At 40.0% G+C, this 23,705-nt stretch overlaps 1 protein-coding gene across 1 annotated transcript; it reads left to right on the top strand.

Annotated features, from left to right (window-relative positions):
- Positions 1-654: 654 nt before the first annotated feature.
- Positions 655-22,548, top strand: LOC111657929 (solute carrier family 2, facilitated glucose transporter member 1-like). Its single transcript, XM_023410269.2, has 10 exons — positions 655-1,107; positions 11,561-11,656; positions 16,163-16,323; positions 16,579-16,819; positions 16,934-17,096; positions 17,286-17,473; positions 17,580-17,684; positions 17,963-18,064; positions 18,164-18,367; positions 19,564-22,548. The coding sequence occupies exons 1-10, from the start codon at positions 1,093-1,095 to the stop codon at positions 19,762-19,764; spliced, it is 1,476 nt and encodes a 491-aa protein (XP_023266037.1). The 5' UTR covers positions 655-1,092; the 3' UTR covers positions 19,765-22,548.
- The last annotated feature ends 1,157 nt before the right edge of the window (positions 22,549-23,705 follow it).

Genomic DNA, 23,705 nt, shown 5'->3' with positions numbered 1-23,705 from the left:
AGATTGTGACCGTGGTAATGTATTCAAAAGTTTATCAACTGAGACCATATGACATGTTGCAATGGTTAATAGTGGACATAAATAAATGTTTATATAACCAGTGATGGAGGAAGTATCCAGATCTTTTCATTAAGGGAAAGTAGTAAAATTGCAATATAAATAAATACTTATTATTCAGAAAAAATTACCCAAATGCTGCAGGCTATTGGATTATTATTGCTGGTGCATGTGATGCATACTGTAACAATGCATTATATTTTATTAACTCATCACAGGCTTCTATGTGTAACATCTTAACCTGCAGTAACTAGTAAAGAAAGTGCAGTAAAAAAAGTTGATATTTCCCTCTGGAAAGTAGAGTCTGCAGTAGAATTATAAAGTGGCAGAAAATTGAAATACACAAGTAAAGTATAAGTACATCAAAACTGTTAAAATAGCCTTATATCGTATATAGTGAATGTAAATAGTTACTTTCCACTACTGGTTTTTTATTGCTACAGTCTGAATACTTCTTTCAGCACAGCTGTCCGCATCATTAACCTACGTGTAAAGCCTTGTGCTCTGTCATTGGCTGGGACTTGGACAGGCCTCCGGTTCAGGTCACACCCCAAAAAAATTGCGTCAGCTATATTATATTAACCGTCACCGCGCTCGTGTCACCAAAGAGCCGTTTTCATGAACCCCAAACAGACGGTACTACTCCAGCGACTGAACGCGCCTACATCCCGGAAGACTTTACACGGAGACGTGAATTAAAGCTGCTGCAGCTCTGAGGAGAAAAAACGACACAGGAGAGACCAACAGAGGCGAGCTCCAACTGAAAGCTGGTGGGCTTTTTAAAGACAAAACAAACAAACAAACAAACAAACAAACAAAAAGAGACTTTGTGTTTAAAAACACTGGACTGAACTTTGAAGTTAACCTTTTGAGATGACTGACTTCTGAGCCAGACCACCGAGAGACCCCCTTCACCCCTCAGCCTCCTCCCCCCCCCCCCAGCAGAGGAAGTTCCTCCATCGCATTCAACTTTGACAGGAGAAAAGAAGACAAAGAAAAACCAGAAAGAATAGTTAACCTCGCAGTGCTGCCATCATGGACTCAGGAAAGGTAATTATATCTCTATCTGTGACTCACTTCATCACAACAATCCTGTCAGACCTGTTTGATTACCGATGCTGGTAGTTCCGCGCTGTCCAGAAGTCAGTTCAGTGAGTTCACTTTTTCTTTTTTTTTTTTCTTCATGAGGCATTTCTTCCACATGTGCCGTGACAGAGAGTCAGCAGCGATGATGCAGAGGATATTTGCGCTATCTGTTCCGTACTTTTTATTTGTTGATTACTATTTCTGACGCTCAGGAGTCTGTTTAAAACTAAAATTTGTCGCTTTTATCTTCTTTATTGTGCTTTTTTTTTAACGTAGTGTCTGCACTCAAGATGGCGCTAATAGTTTTGGGGTTAAATTTTTTTTTTTAGCTTTCTTATTTTATTATTATTTTTTATTTCCACAGCATGTTTTAAGTCATAGTGTATGAGGATGAATGCTTCGTGTGTGTTAGGTTATATGATGCAATGTTATGTCTCTGTGTTGGGCAAACTCCGGCACGTGGACCAAATCCTGCTCTTCTGCACAAATATTCACAAATATCACAAATGACATGATGGCTCCTGCAAACCCCAATAAATATGACCGTGTATCAGCAAATGGCTTGTGTCTCAAACACAAACAGGTAACAGTGTAATAGACCTGGAGTGATGAACTTTCTCTGCAATAAAAATAGTATTTAAGTTTAGCCATAAATGAAACAGGAGAAATGAGAAATGACATCTCCCCTCATGTGCAACACTAAAACATCAAGTGTTATAAAATAATAAAATAAGGTATCCATGTTATCATAGTTAACCTCATTGCTGACCTCTGGTCTGCTGCTGCTTGTGGCTACATGACAGAAGTTTGACATGTGCTATTTATATAGTGTTTTATAACAGCCTTAATAACAGTATCTTAGTAAGGGCATTAAGGACGTAGCACTCTGAAGAAGCAATACGACAGTGTAAAAATACTAAATACCAAGTAAAGTTTCTCTAACTTTTACAGAAGAAAAAGTAAAAGTATTAAAACAGTCCACTTAAAGTATCGAAAGTATTGTTGTTGTTGTATTATTATTTATGTAGCAGGGCTGCAACTAACAGTTAATCTTCATTTGTTATTTTTGCATTACTCATCTGGTTTATAAAATGTCAGGAAATATTGAAAAATGCTCAACATAGTTTATACAAAGTTCAACGTGACAGTCCTAACAAAACTCACAGTTTATTTAAGAGGAAGACAAGTAGCGATTCCTCACATTTGAGAAGCTGGATCCATCTAATGTTTGGCGTTTTTGCAGTTGGTTTTTTTATGATTTGTTAATATACTGATCAAGAAATGAATTGTTTCTGCTTGTGCGTTGGGTTTTGGACGGTTGGTCAGACAAAAGAAAACATTGGAAAACATCATCTTAAGCTCTGACAACTTGTGATGGGTGATTTTTCACTACTTTTAGACATTTAATCAGTGATTATTGTTGAATAAATAATGAAGATAGCTGTTAACTGAGTAACGCTCAGTATCAAACACACATCAGAAGTAGATTGTCACTGGGAATTAATCCATCATCATTCTGCCACTGCATGCAAGCTTTATTGTGTCTTTTAGACTGTGAGGCTCCTTGCTCAGTCAGTAAACAGGAGATATCTTCCGTGTGATAAAACTGTCTCTATCCTGCAGTGGCTTTTGGTCACTCTTACATACACAGACATGCAGCACACTGAGGCACGTACGCCAGAGACTTGACTCTTCTTCCCCCCTCCCACTCTCTCACTGATGTAGGACCAATTAAACCCAGCTGAGCAGCACAGGGCAGCCCAGTCTGACATAGTGGTTTCCCTAGCTGTTGTTTTTTTATGTCTAGATGCTATTTCTCACCATGTGTACAGTGCTATCGTGGCCCTTCAGCTGGACGTATTTGTTGCGGACGTGATGGGAATGGTTCTTTCTGTTCCCAGTTTCCACTGTGACACCAACACAGCAGATTTCCAGAGAAAGTGAGAACTGAGGGAATAGACATTTGCCAAACCTGGGGATAAAGCCAGCCCCCACCCCAGGCTGTTTGCTTCACTGCCTTTTTTTTCTGTTTTGTTGCTTGTAGCATTGTTGAGCTGTTTGTGTATGTCTGTAGTTAAACAGTAGTTGAGCACAGGCTGATTAACATCTCGTGGTCAGGATTTTCATACCTGGCTTATGCTTTGTGTTATGCCTAGGTCTGTGCAGATGACGTGAGGCACATGGAAATTGTAGCAAGTCACTCAGCTTTGGGGAAAAAGCGCTGATACTGAAAGAAGAAGTATAAATAGAGTTTGAGTTCCAGCGAAGTGAAACAGATTCAGGGATGTATTAATTGTGTGGTTTAATTTGCAGTGCTTGCATTAAAACCTGCCTTATCACTTATTGTTTTGGTAAGGTGTGGTCATCTCTGTGGTGATTGCACGCACTAGACTCTGGCCAGGTTTTACGACTTTGTTTCAGGTAGAAGTGATGATTCACACAATGTAATTTCATTTTGCTTCTTCCAGTGCAGCAGTATTCTAATGATAATGCAGTTATTTACATTAATTACACAGATTCTCCATCAAAACATGACATTAATGATGTCTAACTTAACATTTTTTGCCCTCTTAGAGCTTCATTCTGAACAACAGTAAGCTTTGTTTGGGTCTAAAAGCTCTAATTTTCTTCAAAAAAGAATAAAATGCTAATTGAGGTCAAGCATACAGTTGACCATATGATTCCTGACAGACTCGACAGCACAGGTATTTTGATTGGGAGTCCAGAGCCAACAACCAGCCTCACATTGTACAGACTTTGCATGGGCTTAATTCCTCTCCATCCTCTGCCTTTCAGCAATCTGCCAACTCCTGCTCTCCTTAAGACGAGTCCAGTAGATTTACTTTCATCTGCATGACTACCTCCCTTCAGTATGTCTCAGAGTGTAACTGTCAGCCATGTCATAATGAGGCATAATGAGGCTTTGCTGCAAAAGTTGGGATTAACAGATCTAGGAGGGTTTTAATTGAGATGAACAAGCAAGCTAGAGCACATGTTTAATTCGCTTTCTAAAGAAACAGGGTGGTTTTGTGCACACTGTACTGATCTACACCTCTGATCACTGTTGGATAAAATAAAATGGTTGGTGCAGGGCATAGCTGTCTCTGTGGGCCTCATTTAATGTCTGAGTTAAACTAACTGAGTGTTAGTTTGGTTTAATAAAATCACAGCTGACCAGGGGTGTTACTTTTTTGACAACTGCGTCTGATTCATGTATTTTGTTAGCTGAGCTAAATAGGGTCACAGTATCTGAAAATGCGACTGATAGATTATCTAGGCTGCAGGATTTCTAGATGCAAGATTTTCTCGATTTGCTACATGGAAAATTATACTTTGTTGACATTTCACAGTGTAAGCTAGATTTTAAATATCCAGATCCTAAGCAGTTTTACTCTTTGATCTGATAATTACAGTTATTAGATGTCGTACCTCTATGCTGTTGTATTTACTTGTTCTACTGTTATATAGTGTTATATGATAGTGGTATTGAAATTATATTGATAATCTTCTTATTTCTGTCTGTTCTTCATAGCTGTTGGGGGGGGGGGCTTGGATTGGTTGTCTCAATCCGCTGTTAGCCCCAAAAAAATCTTAGCACGAACCTTAAATGATCGCAACTGTTCACACAGTCATAAAATCCTCCTTATTATCAATATTATCGTGATGAAAAACTGCAAATACAGTCTCTAGTGAAAAATATATGAAAAATAATGAGGCACCACAGACCTATTGTTTGTGTTAGAGACACCGACATTCCCAAATATGGAGCCCAACTGCAAGAACATTTTAATCGGATTTTACAGACAGGCTGGTGTCTCATTGCTCCTCACAGATAAGACATTAAAACACTTAACAGTTGTGTTTACTAACAGTATATGCAGCACATACAGTTAAATAATCATCTTTAAGCTATTTGTCTTTGTTGTTTCGTCAAATACAGGTTACTAATAACCAGGAGTATCAGGACACTTTTACAGTCACAGAACTCATAGTAAAGTCAATTTAATAAAAGCTTGTTTGAGAAACTAAGGCAAATTTTATTGTCAAATTTGCCTGTTCCATTCATATTATTACATGATTGATCAGGGGTCCTGCCCACAGTTCCTGTAGAGATCAGGGATACCTCCCCTTGGAAGAAAGCTTTAGCTGCACATGTACCTGAGATTTGCCAGAAATGTAAAACAGATGAAGATAAACACACATACAATGCCTTTGTTCTGCTTTGCAATTTTTCATACTTTCACTTATTTCTTAATCAATCACAAGGAAAAAACTATTTAAACATAAACAGAAAATCTTAAAAACACTGCATTACAACAAATTAAGCATAAGCATGAATCAGTCATAATATATGGGCTACAACTTCAATACCTTTAATGACACCGGTATGAATTACACTCTGCTCTGCGACACCAAAAAGGCTAAAATAAGCATTAAAACTATTTGGGAACAGACTCCAGCTCAGCTCAGATCAGGATGAGGAGGCTTTAAGGCTGAATAGAGCAAAGAGGGTGGAGGTGAGTTCGAGGCACATATTGGATTCCCCTACAGCTGTGTAAGCTGAGACTGAAGAGATGACGTGTGGAGGGACGTGATGGTTGCAGCGTAGGCCATTGCAACGAAGCTGGCAAACTGGCAAGGAGGAAGTGAACCGAGCTGAATCACAGAGAATTGTGTGCTTCTGCCTTTTATTTAGCAGAGAATAAAAACTGTCGGGCTTAATTCAGTGGAAGCCTCTGTGAGTCTAGATCTGAGTCATAAACTATTAAAACAGTAAACACATAAAAGTAAGATAATAAAGTAATGTAATATAGAGTAGTGAATGTTTTAACTGCAGACCAGGCTTTGAGAATTTGTTCATTATTGTTGAGACATCAATCATAAATAATACACCCTCTCCCGTATCCAGTATCGACCTCCTTTCTAGTTTCGTAGATGCCTTAATATTTTCCATTTGTCTGCTGTTATTTTGACTTTACTGCTTGAACAAAATGTAATTTTCCTCCTTGTTTGATAATTAAGAGGCACAGATGGATTGTTTAAACATACCACAAGAGGAATTCAGCATTGCAGACAGTAGATATCCACCCACATTTAAGAGGACTAATAATGTAAAGTGAACACACCTACAAACTGCCTCATCTAGTCTTACTGGCATTTATATGAAGATTATCTGCTTCAGTAGTTCTTAAAAGTGTTTGCAGGAGTTTGAATTTCCTGTTTACATTCTTCAGTCTTCTTAGAATAGTAGACTTACCGCGACATCCTCATGTTTTAAAGAATTTACATCACACCCTCTCAGCTGACTTTGCTTGTGTCTCAAGTGTCTTTGTTTTGCTCTCTGCGGGTTCAAGCATTAGTAGATGTATTTTACTGTAAAAAGAATCACATTTAGTAACTTAATGAGTACTTTCAGAGTTAGAAAGAGAGGACACAGAGTCCAGTTTGATGTTTGTTGAATCTCATCAACTGAACATGAAGATCAACTTTGTTTGAAAAGGTTTTGGATGTTGGATGAGGCCTGGCTCAAACATAAACAGTGAAACACTGGTTCATATAAGCTGTTGTGGTCACACATATCTTAATTTGGAGAAAACTGCTCATCTTTTTAACTTCCTCATTGTACTGTATTGTCACTAACCCAACAACAGTCGCTATGGTTTGTCTATGTGACTGAAAAGAGGGATTGCATGGTTGAATGTGAGCTAGTATGTAAATGTTTACACAGATCTTCTCCTAGTTCTTTTGCATCCTGTGCTTTATTAATATGGTCTTTATCAGTTGCTGTTTACCTAATAATAGTTGAGAGGCTGTGATGCTGAGCAACTTAAGCTAGTATCAAAAGTGTTATTGCCGCTCACACCCATCACATTTTACTTTGCACATGCAAAAATGGACACATTTGCATGCATGTTTGTTGACTCTAGGAGGCATTTACATGATGTAAAGGCATAAAAAGCAGGACATTACCTTTTATGAATCCCTTGATCTCAACATACCAAGCGCTTTTGCAATTATGTCTGATACTTTTATATAAAATTATCCTTTTTAACATGACTCCTGAAAAAATTGTCCATGTATTTAGTCATGAAAACGCACCACACTGTTCATTGATTCAATCTTGGAAGAGGCAATCTTGGTTTTCAGGAGAAGGGTGCGAAAGTAGCACCAAACTCCAACCAAATGCTGGTGGATTTTGGCAGCTGAGTTTGTCTACTGAGGCAGCATTTTGCCAGTGCCAGTCATAGAGTTCTTTTTCTTTTTTACATCGCCAATTCAAAGGCACAAAAAGTCACTGAGACCTGGATAGGCTGGATTAACGGCGATAATAGACTTTTCCATGTTACTGAAGTGTAAATTATAACAACCAAGTCTGACACTGCTTGAGCACAACAGTAGCTCTAGTCTCTCTCTCTCTCTGTCTCTCTCTCTCTCTCTCTCTCTCTCTCTTTCTCTCTCTCTCTCTCTCTCTCTCTTCTCTCCCCCATGTCTCTCCTCTCAACCGAACCGGTCGAGGCCTCCTTTCCTGTTAAAAGGGAGTTTTTCCTCTCCACTGTTGCCAAGTGCTTGCTCATTGTGGGAGCTGTTGGATTTCTCTCTTTAATATTTTAAAGTCTGGACCTTACTGTGTGAAGTGCCTTGACATAACATTTTATGAATTGGAAAAAATGTAATTGAATTTAAACAGTTGTACTTATTTTACCTTTTTTTTAATATCTGTTATCAGCTTTTATAAAAACACAATCATTCTCACAGAGTGAAATCCTACTCCTCTTATCAGATTTAAAGCTATATGTAGATTAGCGTGGTATGCAGTCTAATTCCGGGTCGTTGCGAATGGCTAACTAAGCCATCATGTGTAAGTAAACAAATACAAAAACTCCATTTACAAATGTAAACACAACAGAAAGCTGCAGTTGAGGTAAACGTGCCCCGAGGATCAGGAAAGGTACTGTAGAGATCCAAGCCACGGGATGAGGACTGGCCACAAGGGTGGCTTCAAGGCTAATTTTTTCTTTTTTGGGTGTGACTTCATTGTTTCCCCGGTGAGGAGGTCTTGTATTGTGCTGCTGCCTCCGGCTTCTTTTGTAAAGGGAACTTTATTAATCTCACCTACGTTCTTGTTTTGGTATTTAACAAAGTTGCAGAGCAGGTTAAACTGATTCATCTTAACTGTAACCAATAAACAGCAACCATTTATCAACAGTAGAGCATTTGGATTTCCTTCAGTTTTAGATGAAAGCTTTACATGTTTATGACATTTTAAAAGATTACCCTAAACATAGTTACTACTATATGTTTACCTAAAACACATTAGCCTGTCCAAGCTCTATGTGTGCACTTAGGCCAGGTTGAGGGAGGTCCTCCTGGCTTGTAGGTTAAAGGTAAAGATGTCACAGAGGAGTGTTTCATTTCACATTAACACACACTGCCGTCCCCACTTTTGCATCTGGATTCAAACATCCACTTTCAGGGGGAGTTTTTGCAAATAATTCCAGCTATTCCCCAGAGGCGAGGGAGAGGGGGCTTACACAGACTCCAGTGATGACTTCTCCCATTGGGGACCGACAAGATTTCTCTGTTTATTGTAAAAAAAAAAAGCAGCTGGTAGAACACTGAATCCTCATTTCTGATCAGCAGTGGAGCCGCAGCTTTCACTCAATCACATCAGCTCTTGTTTGTCTTCAGATCGACAGCATGGCTCCTTTAAGCCTGCGATCTTGAAAAGTGTATTTCTGTGTGTGCGTGTGCGTGTGTGTGTGTGTGCGTGTGTGTGCGTGTGTGTGTGTTTACATACTGTGCCTAAACAGTCCTGTCGTGTACTTGTTGACCCTCCACAACAAGAGACCTGATTGGTTCAGAGGCGTGGGTGGGTCTTTGGTGTTTCTAGCCAGGCCCCTTTTTTCGACTGAGCATGCTGGAGTGACCGCCTCCAAACACACACACACACACACACACACACACACACACAGAGCTTTTTTTCTTCCTCTTCTTTCTGCTCTCCTCCTTGTTCATTATGCAGGGGAGAAATTCTGGCCCACAGGAAAAAAGTAGCTCGTGTGTTACCTGGGATGTCTCCGGATGTCTCCGTCAGAGAAAACTGACTACTTAAAAGTAGCCTGCAGCACTTTGCTGATATTACAGAGGAACACACACAATCCGTTCAAATAGTTTCTCCGGACTGTCCTTTTAATGAAACCTGGTGGGGCCTTTCCTTTTGTTTATCTTCTTCATCTGAAACTTAAATGAAAATTTCAGGGAATCAGCCTCAAGACACAATGACAGTACTCACTTTTAACTTAGCAAAAATGAACGAATACTTAAAGCAGCTTTGATGAAAATTATTATTTTTTGTAACAGTGGATCAAATGATTACTTGTATGTGAAAGGGGTACGTCACAGTGGTGGACCCACAGGAAATAATCACCCAGCTCTGTAATTCCCCCTCAGCTCTGCAGAGCTTCTCAGCACCCCTCAGCTTGTTTTGGTTTTCTGGCACCACAACTTTACCGTTTTGGTTCACCCTTACCGCTCTCATCAGCGTTGTTTTTCAGCTGCAGGCAGATGTTTTCAGCAAGAAAGCTCTTACAAAGTCACTGTGCACTGCCTGCTCAACACCAGTCTGCAGACAGACAAAGTTAACAATTATCTAGTGAATATAAAAGAGCATTTAGCAGCGAAAGAACCGGGTATTTTCCCCAGAAGTTGGCGGAGACCGAAAACAGAGCTAGTAGGATTATTATAGTAGGAAAATTTTAACATTAACATTCGTCAGGTTGACAGAAACATGACTCCATGTGTGTGTAGGTGTAATTTATCTATTTCGACTTGAAAAGTGACAATATGTCAGTGTTGATTGCAGATTGTTTCTGCTGCCCCAAAGTGTCAGAAAACATGAGTAAATGTTAAATAAATAATAGTTAAATAATATTAGAAGTGACCATTAAAACTGATATTCAGTGATACCACATTTGTAAAGGTGTAAGTTAAAGTAAGCAGGTATCAACTGCTCAGCGGCTTGCTCGAGGACATGTTACCAAGCTCCTGTTTGTTTATGCAGTAAATTGATATCTCGATGGGTCAGAGACTTCAGATACTCATGCTTTGTGTTCATTCTCACCGTGGTCCACAGATTAAATAAGAACAATTACTGGAAGTTTATAGGTTTCATCTAAACAATAAAAGTATTTGTATCCAGGCAGTTTTTTAGGAAGAAGTTACATTTCTGGTCTTTTTATTTGTCCATGATAAAGAAAAGAGATTTCGAAGTGACACCAACCCTGGTGAAGGTCAGGTCCTTTGTTGCCATAACATAAGGAACCTATCTAGTGTGAATCACAGGACATTAAGGCAAAACTTTAATCATCCAGACATGATGACTAATTTCAAGATATTAAAGATGGAAATAGTTAGTTTGCTTTTCTCTAAATTTAATCTGAAGTACGTGCACTCTCAGGTTGATAAATCTGAGTATGTGATGTACATGCGCAAACTCATAGTTCTCCATCCAAACTCACGCACTTAGAGCGTCCCAGAATTACAAGTAGTAGAAGTAGAAATGATAGTGGATTTGGATGGACAGCAACAGAAAGGTAAATTGTGGCTCGAGGCTGTTTGTCTGTCTGAGAAGAGAAAGAGGAAATACACGGTGACAGACTTCGCTCTGGTTTATTAACTTTTTGGTATGAGGAATATCTCTACTAATCTACTGGGCTCTACTGAGATCAAGCTTAAAATGAACTCTGCAATAACAGGACCAGGAACACAGACAATAACGTGCCATAAAACATGAAAACACCTGGGGTCTGACCTGGACCTGTTACTGCAAGCAGATTAACTCAGTTATCTAGATAAAATCAACTGATAGAGAAAGACATAACCAGGATCTTACACTGGAAATGTTGTCCTTATAACTCATGCTTCTTGGAACAGGTGTCGATCTGAGTAGTTGGCTGTGTCCATTTCTCCAACACTCCTCGTGAGCCCATCCATTCACGTGTCACATTGCATCTTTTATAAGCTATCCATTTTCGCCACATTGCAGAATGTGGCTTGATACCTTTTATTTTCAAGATATTTCAGGATATTTTTCACAGTGCATTCATTATATGGTTTATGAACACATGGTGAAGTTAAAATTAGAGGCTGCCCAGCCTGAACTTTCCAGGGCAAAAACCACAGTCAGTGATACAAGGAAATAGTGGATGCTTTGTCCTAAAAACATGTGAAGGGGTTTGATAATCAAGTAAAACTTATTTTCCAACCACAAAAATGTTGCAGATATTAATCATACTATTTGCATTCACTCCAGCTCTTAGAAATATGAATCCATTTGTTGACTGGATAAAATGTTGATAAACTGGTCAAGCTGGTTTTTTCACTGACAGTGTTTCCTCTACCCTCTGTTCACTTGCAGCAAATAACGTTCCCATTGTTGATGAGTGTTGGAACAGCTGTGATCGGCTCTCTGCAGTTTGGCTACAACACTGGTGTCATCAATGCCCCCCAAAAGGTGAGTTACCGCCAGTGTGCAATACATTACTGCTCAAGCAGCATCTCCGCAACAATTGTAAGGCTTGTTTTAGCCGACTGGGAAACTATTAGTCCTGAGTGTGAAGTATTTGCATGCTATTATTCATACAGTACATCACCCTCCCTGCCAACCTAGTCCCAGTGCTTGCTCTTCAGTCACTTGTTGGATTGGAAAAGAAGACAGAAAGTGGAGGGCAAGGAAGGGGGATAAATGTAGCTAATAATAGCTACATTTAGGCCAAGGTCCAAGGACATCTGTATTAACAGAGTCTGAGTAAAAGAGTGTGTCCATGACCAAACATGGACCTCTGCTCACCAGCTAACAGGCTGGGAAAATCTAGACATAGACATTCAGAGGAAATTAAATGTAGGAGCTAGACAGTCACCTATCCCCATAACAAAACAAGGTAATAGAAGAGATGTTTTCCTACCCCCTGAAGACTAAATCTACAGTAGGTTTTATTAACAGACAGGTACAATAAAAAATTGATTTCCTTGGGATTGTCTATATTGCATTGTGACTAAATAACTTGCGTTGCGTTGGTCTGAACACACCCTGCAGCTACACAGCTGTCTCACAGGTCACAGGTGTGTCACCAGATAGGCCAGAGCTCTGCCTGCTCTTTTTATTTCCCTTTTGACACACTATGACTCCTCAGTTTGCTAGAGACAGACTGTCACAGTGAGCTACACCCACAGGTGTTTGCAGTGTTGAGGACAGCCTGGACTGCTCGTCCACTATCATCATACTGTCAAAGCTACCCTGCACTTTGATGTGAAGGACCATTTGTTAAAGAGAACAGCTTTCATCAGATGACTCTGAAAAGTGGGGAGATATTCCCTTATTGTATTGAGTAAGAGTAAAAATGTTGAAATAAACAGAAGAGATAGTCTGGGTGAAGATATGATCTTGTATGCATTTCTTCTTCAGTCATAAAGAGAAGTAGTGGGTAGCCGATGTTGAAGAGGGAATTTCAGAGTGTGAGAAAATAGTGCAAAAGTTGTCCAGTTGTCATGGATTGTGCAATAACAGTAATGATGAAACTCAGTATTAGGAAGCCTTTTGAGATGTTATGTAGAGTATGGATATAAATGAGTAAAGTTTGTCAAGGGCTGCAAATAACAATTATTTCAAGTATTGATTCATCTGCCTATTATTTTCTAGACAAATCAATTTAAAACGTCTGCCTGGCCAACAGTCCAAAACCTAAAGATATTCAGTTTAAAATAAAATAAAACAGAGAAGCTGAAATATAAATGAATATTTTCAGAATAATGGCTTTTTTCTATTAATCAGCTGATCAGTGCGGCTCTAAGTCTGTCCCTACTTGCCAGAAAGTAATCCAGACCTATAGGTGTTTCATAATGATTTAATCTTGTATTTTGCCCCAGGAAGACTGAAGTTGTTATTGTGGCAAAGATTTTACTCCCCCATGAATACGGCACGTGTTCTTCTTCATGGAGCTCATGCAGCGAGTGCATTGTGAGTGGCTGAGTGAGGGGCTGCACAGTGAGGGGGAGGCGGGGAATATGTCGACTGTTACACACTGGGCTTGTATGAGCCTGCCCTCTTGGCTCTGTTTCCCCTTCCCAATACTCAGCTTTAGTCTCTCACACACTCAAACTCCCAGGTCTGAGCTGCGACACGTGTTCAAGACCGATCATGACTGCATGTGCAGAAAAAAAGTTACTCAACACAGGATCTTAATCCTTTATTAGTTCACGACCACTTAAGAGGCTATAACTGTGCAAATGCAACTTTTATATAGCAACAACACTTCAGATTATCACTGGCACGTCTACCCTCTGTGCTCCAGTGTGTGATAAAGGCTGCAGTGAAGTGATGCTGCTCATGCCTTTGACGCAGGCCCTGGGGTTGTTGGAGCGTCTCTGATTGGACACACTGTTTCAAGGACTCGCTGTGCCGTCCTCCTCCTCCCCCAAGTCCACCTGCTTCAGCATGCGCTTACTATCCTTATTCCACAAGTCATGTAATCAAGGAACTCATTTGTTTCTCCGTTTCTTTTTTCTCCTTCTTAAATATTGGGAACATCTTTGGTACTAGGTTTTAGGCCTTCTACAGTTTCCTTAAACACACTATTCTGCTGTTTTGAAGGGTTTTCTTTCCTTGAGTTTCTAGCTATTCATTTAGGTGCGTTGCGCCTCCTGAAGCGATACATTAAAAAAAATAATTCATAGTGCTTCCTGTGGGGCATGATTATTTTTTGGACGTACTTAAAATTCAAAACCATTTTGTAAAAAAGTATAAATTGCCCTGAAAACAAGAAACATGATATTTCTTTTGTTAGAATCATTTTATTTGCTCCGTGTGCGTGCTGAAGAAATTGCTCACCTTGACAATCTGTCCAGCAGCCAGTTTCAACAGCATATGCTGACAGTCTGACAGCATGAATAGATGGCTTGTTTCATTGTGCGGTCTGAGCCAGCTGGTGGTTTGGACTGCACAGCCTATTCAGATTAGACTGGGGGAGAGAACACAAAATAATGATGCAACTCTTCAAGATCAGCCATTCAGTTCATCACTTTGGCATTGTAGGCTGATAAATACTGAATTGCCGTTTCAGTTCACTTCATTCATTGTATTTGAGATCGAGGCGGCAATTCAGATGTCTGGAACAAGGATACTTCAGACCCCGTACACTGCCTGTAAAAAGTAGCTATGAAATAATTATAAAGGAGCCTGTGAATTAAATCTACACTGAAGCTTCGGCTCCACTGAAGAAACTAAAAACGGCCACAGATGAAACTCTCAGACTGACACTCTTTTAATTACATAGTCTCGTTGCACCCTCTTCTTCTGCAGTGGTTAAGTGGCACCCGACTGGCGTCACCAACTGTTAATCTCAAGCAGCCAACTCCTAATATTCACATAACTGTAGTGGATGGAAAATTTTAATTTAGATGGAAACTTCAACAATCAACATGAAATCTTATTTTTTTAATAAGTTAAGAAAAAAGAAAAAACTACAGCTCCCATGAAAAAAAATGTACAAGTGCAGCAGTGCAGGTAGTTGTGGCATCGAAACTTTGTTTGAAACCTCTTCTAAAGTCATTTTCTCGACTCTCAGGTTGTTATCTCTGAAGTCTGCAACATTCATTCACTCATTCCTCTCTGCCCTGCTGTTATTACAGATTACAGATGTCTGAGCTAAACGGGACACCCCTGCTCGATCATGAGCTGCGACATGTAGTCTGGGAACATCTGAGGCTTATGGGAAATGGTGTATGTATGTTAAAGGCCCTTAAAAAACATACATTTTTGAAAAATTATCTGATGTTGTTGTTTAATCAAAACTAACATCTGAATCTAAACAAATGAAGCAAGTCACATGACATATTGTTGAGAAAGACTCTGTTCCAAGCCTGTAGTTACAAATGTCAGTGAGATTTTGAGGGAGTGTTTTTGACTTCTGGAACAGAAACTGGAAGTTGCAGTTTCATGTCGGCTCTCTATATCCTTCCTTGCAAAAGTATAAACCCAGAGATCAGTTCTTCTAAATAGAGCAGGTTTTAAAGGGTAGATGTGAAGGTGAAGGTCAGGGGTACGGTGCAGTATATGATGATACACTTGTGTTATCACTAAGTGAGGTCCTGTGGGTTGAAGTTAATAGTGGATATGTGTTAAGGGCGTCGTCAAAGTGTCCGTATGTATTCCTGCACCACAGGAAAGCCCTTGACAACTGACAGCCTTACCATTCCTAACTGGTTCATTGGGACACTGCTGAGTATTTATTCCGCGTGCCATCATTGCGTTCTAGTACATCAAGAGCTCTGACATTAGGCCAAATGCCAAGTGTTTCACAACAAAAAAGGGTGATGTTACATTATCGCAGAGGCACATGACAGAGACAGATTTAACATTTGGTAACAGCAGTGGTGTTAGTTGGGGGTCAGAGACATACTGCTGAAGTCACAAGAGTTGTTGGAGGCTGCAGACAGGGTGGTGACCTTTCTGAATCATTTGAGACGTGTCACTATGACGCACACATAAACAGACAGGCTCTTCTGCTGAAACCTGGTCACCAACTCTTCTGGGTGTGTTTGTCAACATAGTCGCCTATAATGGAGAGCGAGGGGGGTGGGACTAAAAACTTGTCACTTAATCATTGCTGGCAAACTTCCTGGTTGCCAGGAAATGGTAATGATTATACAATGCTGCTGCCATCAGCTGGTCACACAGCAACAAGCTCAACATATGGGCTTGAGCAAGAGAAAAAGAGGAAAACATAAAGCTGTAATAACTGTAATGGTGAAATTAAAACTGTGACATAATACCACTTCTATAATGACAATTCTCTGCCCCCAAGTTCAAATTGTGATCGTGTTTCATTATGGAAAATGATAAAAACATAATCAAATTCATAGTCGAGTGTGGAATGAGGTCAGCACAGCCAGCTCACGGCAAATTTCTTATTTATTTGTACAAAAACATTAAAAATGTGTCTCTTTATTTTAACTGTTGCAGATCATTGAGGGCTTCATTAATGACACGTGGTCACAGCGCTATGAGGAGCCCATCACCAAGAGCTCCCTAACGGCCATCTGGTCCATCTCTGTCTCCATTTTCTCTGTCGGTGGCATCATAGGCTCCTTCTCCGTCGGACTCTTCGTCAACAGCTTAGGAAGGTAATAAGTGAATAAAATCCTTTCTGGAAAAGTCATAATTTCAGATTTTCTGTGGAAAAACACAAACACAAAAAGCAAAGAAAAAACATGTTGTACATGACAATCACAAGAGAAAGACTCAAGTAAAATACACATCACAGAACAGTTTGATGAATCAAATGTCAGCATGCAAATCTGTAAATGTAAGTTTTGCCGACAGCCTGTCTGAATTCAGTTTGTTAAATTTAAGTTCAACTTGTTCTTTGATGTTTACAGGAAGAACTCTATGCTCATGGCTAACATCCTGTCCTTCATCGCGGCTGCTCTCATGGGCTTCTCCAAGATGGGGAGCTCCTGGGAAATGCTGATCATTGGTCGCTTTGTGGTCGGCCTCTACTCCGGCCTCTCCACGGGCTTCGTGCCCATGTATGTAGGTGAAGTTTCCCCAACGTCTCTACGAGGAGCCCTGGGCACCCTGCACCAGCTGGGCATTGTCCTCGGCATCCTCATCGCACAGGTTGGTGGATAACTTCACTTTTCTGCAATGTGGATAGTGAAGTCTCGCAAATGCATTCTAGATGCTTTGCAGGTGGTTCATGTCTGGGTTGTGTGTGTCTGGGTTGGTTTTTAGGTGTTTGGAATGGAGTCGATCATGGGCAACGACAGCTTGTGGCCGCTCCTCTTGGGTTTCATCTTCGTCCCAGCTGTGATACAGTGCGTCCTGCTGCCTCTCTGCCCCGAGAGCCCCCGTTTCCTGCTCATCAACAAGAACGAAGAGAACAAGGCCAAGACTGGTGAGTTCACACACATGAAGTTGACATTATTAACAACTCTCAAGTTTCAAGATTTATCACAGATTTCCAAATGGCTTCTGAAATGTTCAAAAAGAAAACAAAATGACGAAGAAACACGTAGCCAAACTGGGTAAAAGAAATAGTGTAGCTTGCGTAGTTAACAATCTGCTCTTTCGCTGCACATTTCAGTGCTTAAGAAGCTGAGAGGCACGACAGATGTGAGCGCTGACATGCAGGAGATGAAGGAAGAGAGCCGGCAGATGATGAGGGAGAAAAAGGTGACCATCATAGAGCTTATCCAGTCACCCCTCTACCGCCAGCCGCTCATTGTCGCCATCATCCTGCAGCTCTCCCAGCAACTGTCTGGCATCAACGCTGTGAGTTTCAGATCCTAAGCATACCTAGATGTCAACTTTAAAAAAAAAAAAAAGAAAAAAAAGAAAACCACCTCATGTTAATTCTTTGTGGCTGCTCTACTTTCAGATATTCTACTATTCCACCAGAATCTTTGAGAAAGCCGGGGTTCAGCAGCCCGTCTATGCCACCATTGGAGCCGGTGTTGTTAATACAGCTTTTACTGTGGTGTCGGTGAGTACAGAGTAAAGTATTTTGTGAAAGTAAAATCGTCATAACAGTAAAGGTAAAAAAAAAAAAAAAAAGCTAGTTAAGCAACAAGTTATAGGAATAACTTCACCCAGAAATGATTTAGTACTTTTCGAGATACTTGATTGTTGTTTTTGGACGTATCTGAGGCAGTAAATTAGTAATTGCTCTGTGTGTTCTTGCAGTGCATATTTCAGAAATCCCTTTGCAGTCACACAATGTGAGAATCTTTTTATTTTTTTATTTTATTTTTTTTATTCTAGCTCTTCGTTGTCGAACGTGCAGGACGTAGGTCTCTGCACCTGCTGGGGCTGCTGGGAATGGCTGGGGCTGCCATCCTGATGACAATTGCCTTGGCTCTGCTGGTAGGTCAACAAACACCTGCTTACGCCAACTTAGATATGTCAGTGATTGTCTTAAAAATGGTGGTAAGCAATCTGTTTTCTTGTGTTCTGTCCTTGTAGGAGCAGCTCAAGTGGATGTCATATTTGAGCATCGTGGCCATTTTTGCCTTCGTCGCGTTCTTTGAGATCGGACCGGGTCCTATCCCCTGGTTCATCGTGGCAGAGTTGTTCTCGCAGGGACCCAGGCCTTCAGCCATTGCTCTGGCTGGTTTGTCCAACTGGACTGCCAACTTCATCGTGGGAATGGGCTTCCAGTATGTAGAGGTCAGTAGAAAAAAACGACCAGAGAAAACATTTGGATCTAGCATCTGTGTTTGTGAAGGGACACTGTTTTATGGGTGTGTTATTTCTTAAGAACTTTTTGGTAAGAATTATGTTATTTGGTTTGAATTATACGGAAAATGAGGCAAAGTCTTTTTAGTTAGGATTTATAGTTAAATTTACAAGCGATTGTTTTCAGAGGGATAAAAATGGCTCCATTGTAAATACTCAAACATTCATTAATCAGTGGAAACTTTTGCATGCTCAAAAACTCTTTAAATCAAAATAGCAATTCATTTGAAAGAATTCACTGGAAGGACAACAGTTAGAAACGCAATATCCAGTGTTTTACCTATAATTAATACTAGATACCATTGCTCTCTTATGATGAAATTACAGACCTTCAAAAGTGTTACTATGCTAACTATATAAGAAGATGGCTGGGTTTGTCGAGTCCATTCTACCTACTTAAAACAGACACTTCACTCTTCTGTTCTGACCAGTTAAGGCCAGACTGAGAGCTTCAAGTTGTGACTGATCAAATCATAATCCGCTTTGCCTTTCATGTCATTACATGGCCTTAATAAGTTATAGGAGAACAACTTTCACAATTAGCAATTAGACAGTATTAGCAGAAATTAAAGTGATGGTTCAGTGTGTTGGAGGCAAATAACTGAATTACACTAATCAGCCAGAGGATGGCAACATTTCAGCTGGACCAAAAACCTTTGATTTTAAAATCAAATTTGTCAAATTTTAATTTTTAATTTATGTTTGCGATCAGTCCACAACTAGCCGTTCACAATAACCAGTCACAATTAGTCATAACATTTTGGGTTGTGCTCTTTTACCCCATCATCAGGCCAATTCACAAAAAAACCCACATGTGTTATATTTCAACTGACTGAAGCAACTTGATCATCAACCATTTTCACACTGAAAATCATTCGCTCACAGTGCAGTAAAGAAGCTGACCACAAAGCGGGATGGGCTGCTTAGTTCCCAGATACGTAAAAAATTCAACCTACCAAACTTCTAAAAATAAAATGAAGATCACATGTTGTCTTTCTCTCTATGTTTGAGATGTATGTTTCCAAGTAAAATAAATCCTTCTTACATACTCACTGTCAGATCATGTCAGGCTGAAGTCTAGTAGGACTCCACTAAATTTCTGTTTCTTCTCTGATGCTTCTCTACAGGAAGCCTGTGGCCCCTACGTGTTTGTTATCTTCACTGTGCTGCTGCTCTTTTTCTTCGTCTTCACCTACTTCAAAGTCCCAGAGACTAAGGGCCGGACGTTTGACGAGATCACGGCCGGCTTCCGCCAGACGGCCGCCACAGGGGCAGAAAAGCACTCGCCGGAGGAGCTCAACAGCCTGGGAGCTGATTCTCAGCTCTGAGTGACTGTTTTGTTTTTGTTTTTTTTTTTAACTTTCTAACAAACTCTTTCTCAGACCGAGGAGGGACGAGAAAGGTCTACTAACTAGAAGTAGACAGGTCCTTTGGTAGAATAATTATCACACTGTCACCACATTTCAGGCGTCATAACCAAACCAACAGTTGTGCGTGATTCTCCAACATGACGTCTTCTGCTGCCCCTCTTATGTCACTCAAAGAAAAAAAAAACTCAATGGGCACTATGTCGCCTGGCGGATGTAGAGAGGGGAGTTGAGGATAGATGGGGAAGATTTTTAATATTTTAAAGAAGGAAAAGGAGTGTCTACATCAACCAACCAACCTTTTTTTAAAATAACTTTTTTTTCACTGAATATATTACTGACATGTGCTTATGCTCTGTTCTTTGTAGCCTGTTACAACACAGTCAGTTTGCTACAGTCAGCACTGTAGCTGTAGAGATCTGTTCACTGTGCAAAAATTACCTGTTTGTGTTGATCATACTGTAATGCTGTATCACTGTAGACCCTAGCACTGTAGATGCTGCATAGCTCGACTTTGTCTCCCTCCACCAGATGGGGCACTGCCCTTAAAAACAGAATGAGTTTATGTTTGCACCTTTTTAAGTTACTGAGTACACAATCTCCCATATGTTGGTGTTTTACTGTGAGGAGTTTAATTTTGCTTCATGAAATTTTAATGGTAACACTCCACATATTATACACATTTTTACTTGTTATTGTCACTGTCATTATTGACACGTTTTGTCATTTTTAATCTGATTTATATTTGTCATGAAGACAAAGCTTTGCCCAAATAATATATCAAGAGATTTATTCATTCATCATTCATGTTTTTTTTTTTTTTTTTACACCATTCCTTTTTAACAGGACAGCTGATGGAATTAATGCTGGGTCTGTGCACGATTGAACAGCATCTGCACAGTCGCGCTGAACTTGGCAGTGAAGTCAAATAAATAAATCATCCACCCATTTTACTATGACATGAGATAAGTACCCACCCACAATCAGCAGCCACGAAACCAAAAATCTGCCTTGCAAAATCCAGAACATTTGTGAGTTTAAGTGCCTGTCTAAAACAATCAAGCCTCGGCTGCCTTTCAGCCTTTCAGCCTTTCAGCCTTATCACGCCGGAGCAGTTCCAGGTCAGATCCGCCTGATCGAGACTTAAAGCTTCTGTCAGTGGATGATCTTCACTTTTTTAAGTGTCTATGAGTTGTGGAGCCTGATAGCTGTCTGGATCTTTTCACACAAACAGGAGCTGCATGTTGTTCCTCTGTGAAAACTACAAAGCATCTTCAGAGGAGTGAGAGAAGGAAAAAAAAAGAAAAGAAAAAGGAAAAGAAATAATGGGGACCAAAATGAACTTCAGCGTTTGGAAAGGCTTTCATTATCCTGAAAGTGCTTGTCACCCGTTTGAGGTCCATTATATGTCATAGGAGGTGGACACTTAATGCTCTGGTGCGAGGCTCATTCTGTACCTTGTACACTGAATACTGCAGTATTGTGTAGCTCTCTCTTTCTCTGTCTTTCAGTTGTGTACTATGTTGTATACAGTAGCTGGTGGGGAAAAAAACATCTGGCTTACTTTGCCTAGCTGCTGTCTGTGACTGCTGTATCACTTGGTTCTTCTCTTTAAATACATTGTTTGAGGAAAGTCTATCTTTTTAGCAGCACTTTATTATTCACAGTGATATTTGTCACTAAATCATATATTTTGAGGTTGTTTTCATTTTTTTTTTTTCTGTCACTGAAGAGAGACTGAAGTACTGCTGATGGATTACTTGATGTTTTTGAAATGGAAATGTGTGAAATTGTGTCATATGTTCATATCTATTACAGCGTTGTATAGAGCACATTTAGCTGTGTACACACACACACACACACACACACACACACACACACACACACACACACACACACACAGGTCAGTTGTGAGGAAATATAGTAATAATCATTATCTAGTGAGGACAACTCCAACCCAGCAGTCAAAAAAACATTTTAATCATTCCATAATTGGTTGTTAATTATTGTACATAATAGATCTTTATCGTATATTTGTTGTCATTCAGTGGGTTGCCTCACCTGCCCTGGAAAGCACTGTAACATCTACTCTCTACACCTTTGTGGCTTTCACATATCTTCACCAGCAAACTCATGTAAACAGCACCAAAAGATGCACTTCCCCACACACTGATGTCTATTGCAAATATCCAAACTGTATTTTATGTACATACTGTAGATCCACATTTCTGCTTGGGCATTTCATTTTTAATGTGGCCTGTAGCCTATGAAATCTTTTCCTTATGGCACAGGTTGGTGGTCTATACACACGGGATGATGTAAATATGAAACACACTACAGCCTAGCCCTCTCCAAATTTATGAAATATTTAAGTTTTAGAAAGTTTTCTTTTGATAGATAAATTAATGATAAGTACTGTAGTGTTGTACATCTCTATGCATTTAGCTTGCTTTCTATACCCTTTTGATTTGATATCTGAAGATATGTTGTGGCCTCATAACTATAATAATTTTAATTCAGATTTCACATGTAAGGATTGTTTAAATAAGATACATTCAGTAGTGTTTTCATTTTTAGTGCACAGAGCATATTCTAATGTTTGTAATAAGAAAAAATCTGTGTGTATGGTGCTGGAATGTGAACCTTTGCTGGGGAAATATACATTGTGATGGATGATGATCTGGATGTTTCTAAAGTCCTGTATAAGTGATTTAATGGTTGAATAAAATAAATCATACATACAGATCTGAGGTTTTTGGGTCATTCTGTTGCTTTTGTTGGAATTCAACCTGCACTAACTGATTTTATTTTGCCCACTTGAGGGCAGCAGAAACAAGCTGTAAACACAACATTTAGGTTACATCTGAGCAGAAATGGCAAATATGTTAAGGTGGTAACACACAATGGTTATGAATATGATTTTGGCCGTGATGACTGGTAGGACTGATGGGACCAGCCTGGACCGGGTCACCTAGTGCTGACAGCCGAAGGATAAAATCATATAGTGAGTGATATTCTCGATCTTATAGAACAGTATAGGTAAAGTCATCTTAACATCCATAGAAATCCCATTTATAGTTTTTATTAAGTCTCATGAACGTTTCTGAACCTTTCCAGAGTTTTACATTAGTGTGTATATGGCTGAATATTCGCAGCTAGAGTGAGTGACGTCACAAAGAGTGGGGAGCTGTTTAACTGCTCTGTTTATCTGTTTCTGTTTAACTCATTCTCACAGCCACAAAGTTTCCAATAACAGTAAATGCTGCATGATCACAGTGGATCTTTGTGTCATTTGTGCGCTGGTAAAACAAGCTACTGCCAATGCCCCAGACAGACAAACAAGTGACATCCTAACTGATGACCTGCCTTGATGCTCTGTATGTCCATGTCAATGTGAGTACTCATGTTGTGTTAAATGGGTCATTTAATAGAAGAGCAGTCATATTATCCATTTCTATCCTGCATCTAAGGGAAGGGTTGGCATTGGCATGAAATGAATAAGAGAACTGGTAATGGGCCGAGTCTGGCACGTGTGGTGTACTTAATGCCTGATTGTGGGTTGTTGGACTATAGTCTCCAGGCCACCTGTTGGCCACACCTCAGCCGAATCTCTCAGCCCAAACCCGGCCGAGTCTTTTCCAGGATAGCATGTATAACAGCAGCATAGGAAAAGAAAACTAGGGAACAAACACCCGCAAAAACTTTTCATACCTGTGGCAATATCGGAAGTCAGGTGAACAGGAAACAGGGCGTGCAGGGAGGAACCTGAACAGTGAGCGTTACGTGCTTTTAACAGACTGCCCACCTACAGGGACTTGGCTGTGTTCGCGCTATGTTTGCTTTATAAAAGACACTAAAAACCATCATGGCCGCAATAAAATGAAACCTGGCTCTGTGTACAG

Source organism: Seriola lalandi, unplaced genomic scaffold, assembly GCF_002814215.2.
Source record: "Seriola lalandi dorsalis isolate HSWRI2012SDOR001 ecotype SW California unplaced genomic scaffold, Sedor1 jcf7180002054420, whole genome shotgun sequence".
NCBI classification, from domain to species: Eukaryota; Metazoa; Chordata; class Actinopteri; order Carangiformes; family Carangidae; genus Seriola; species Seriola lalandi.
The sequence above is the reverse complement of the archived record's forward strand: the minus strand, read 5'-3'. Positions and strand labels throughout refer to the sequence as shown.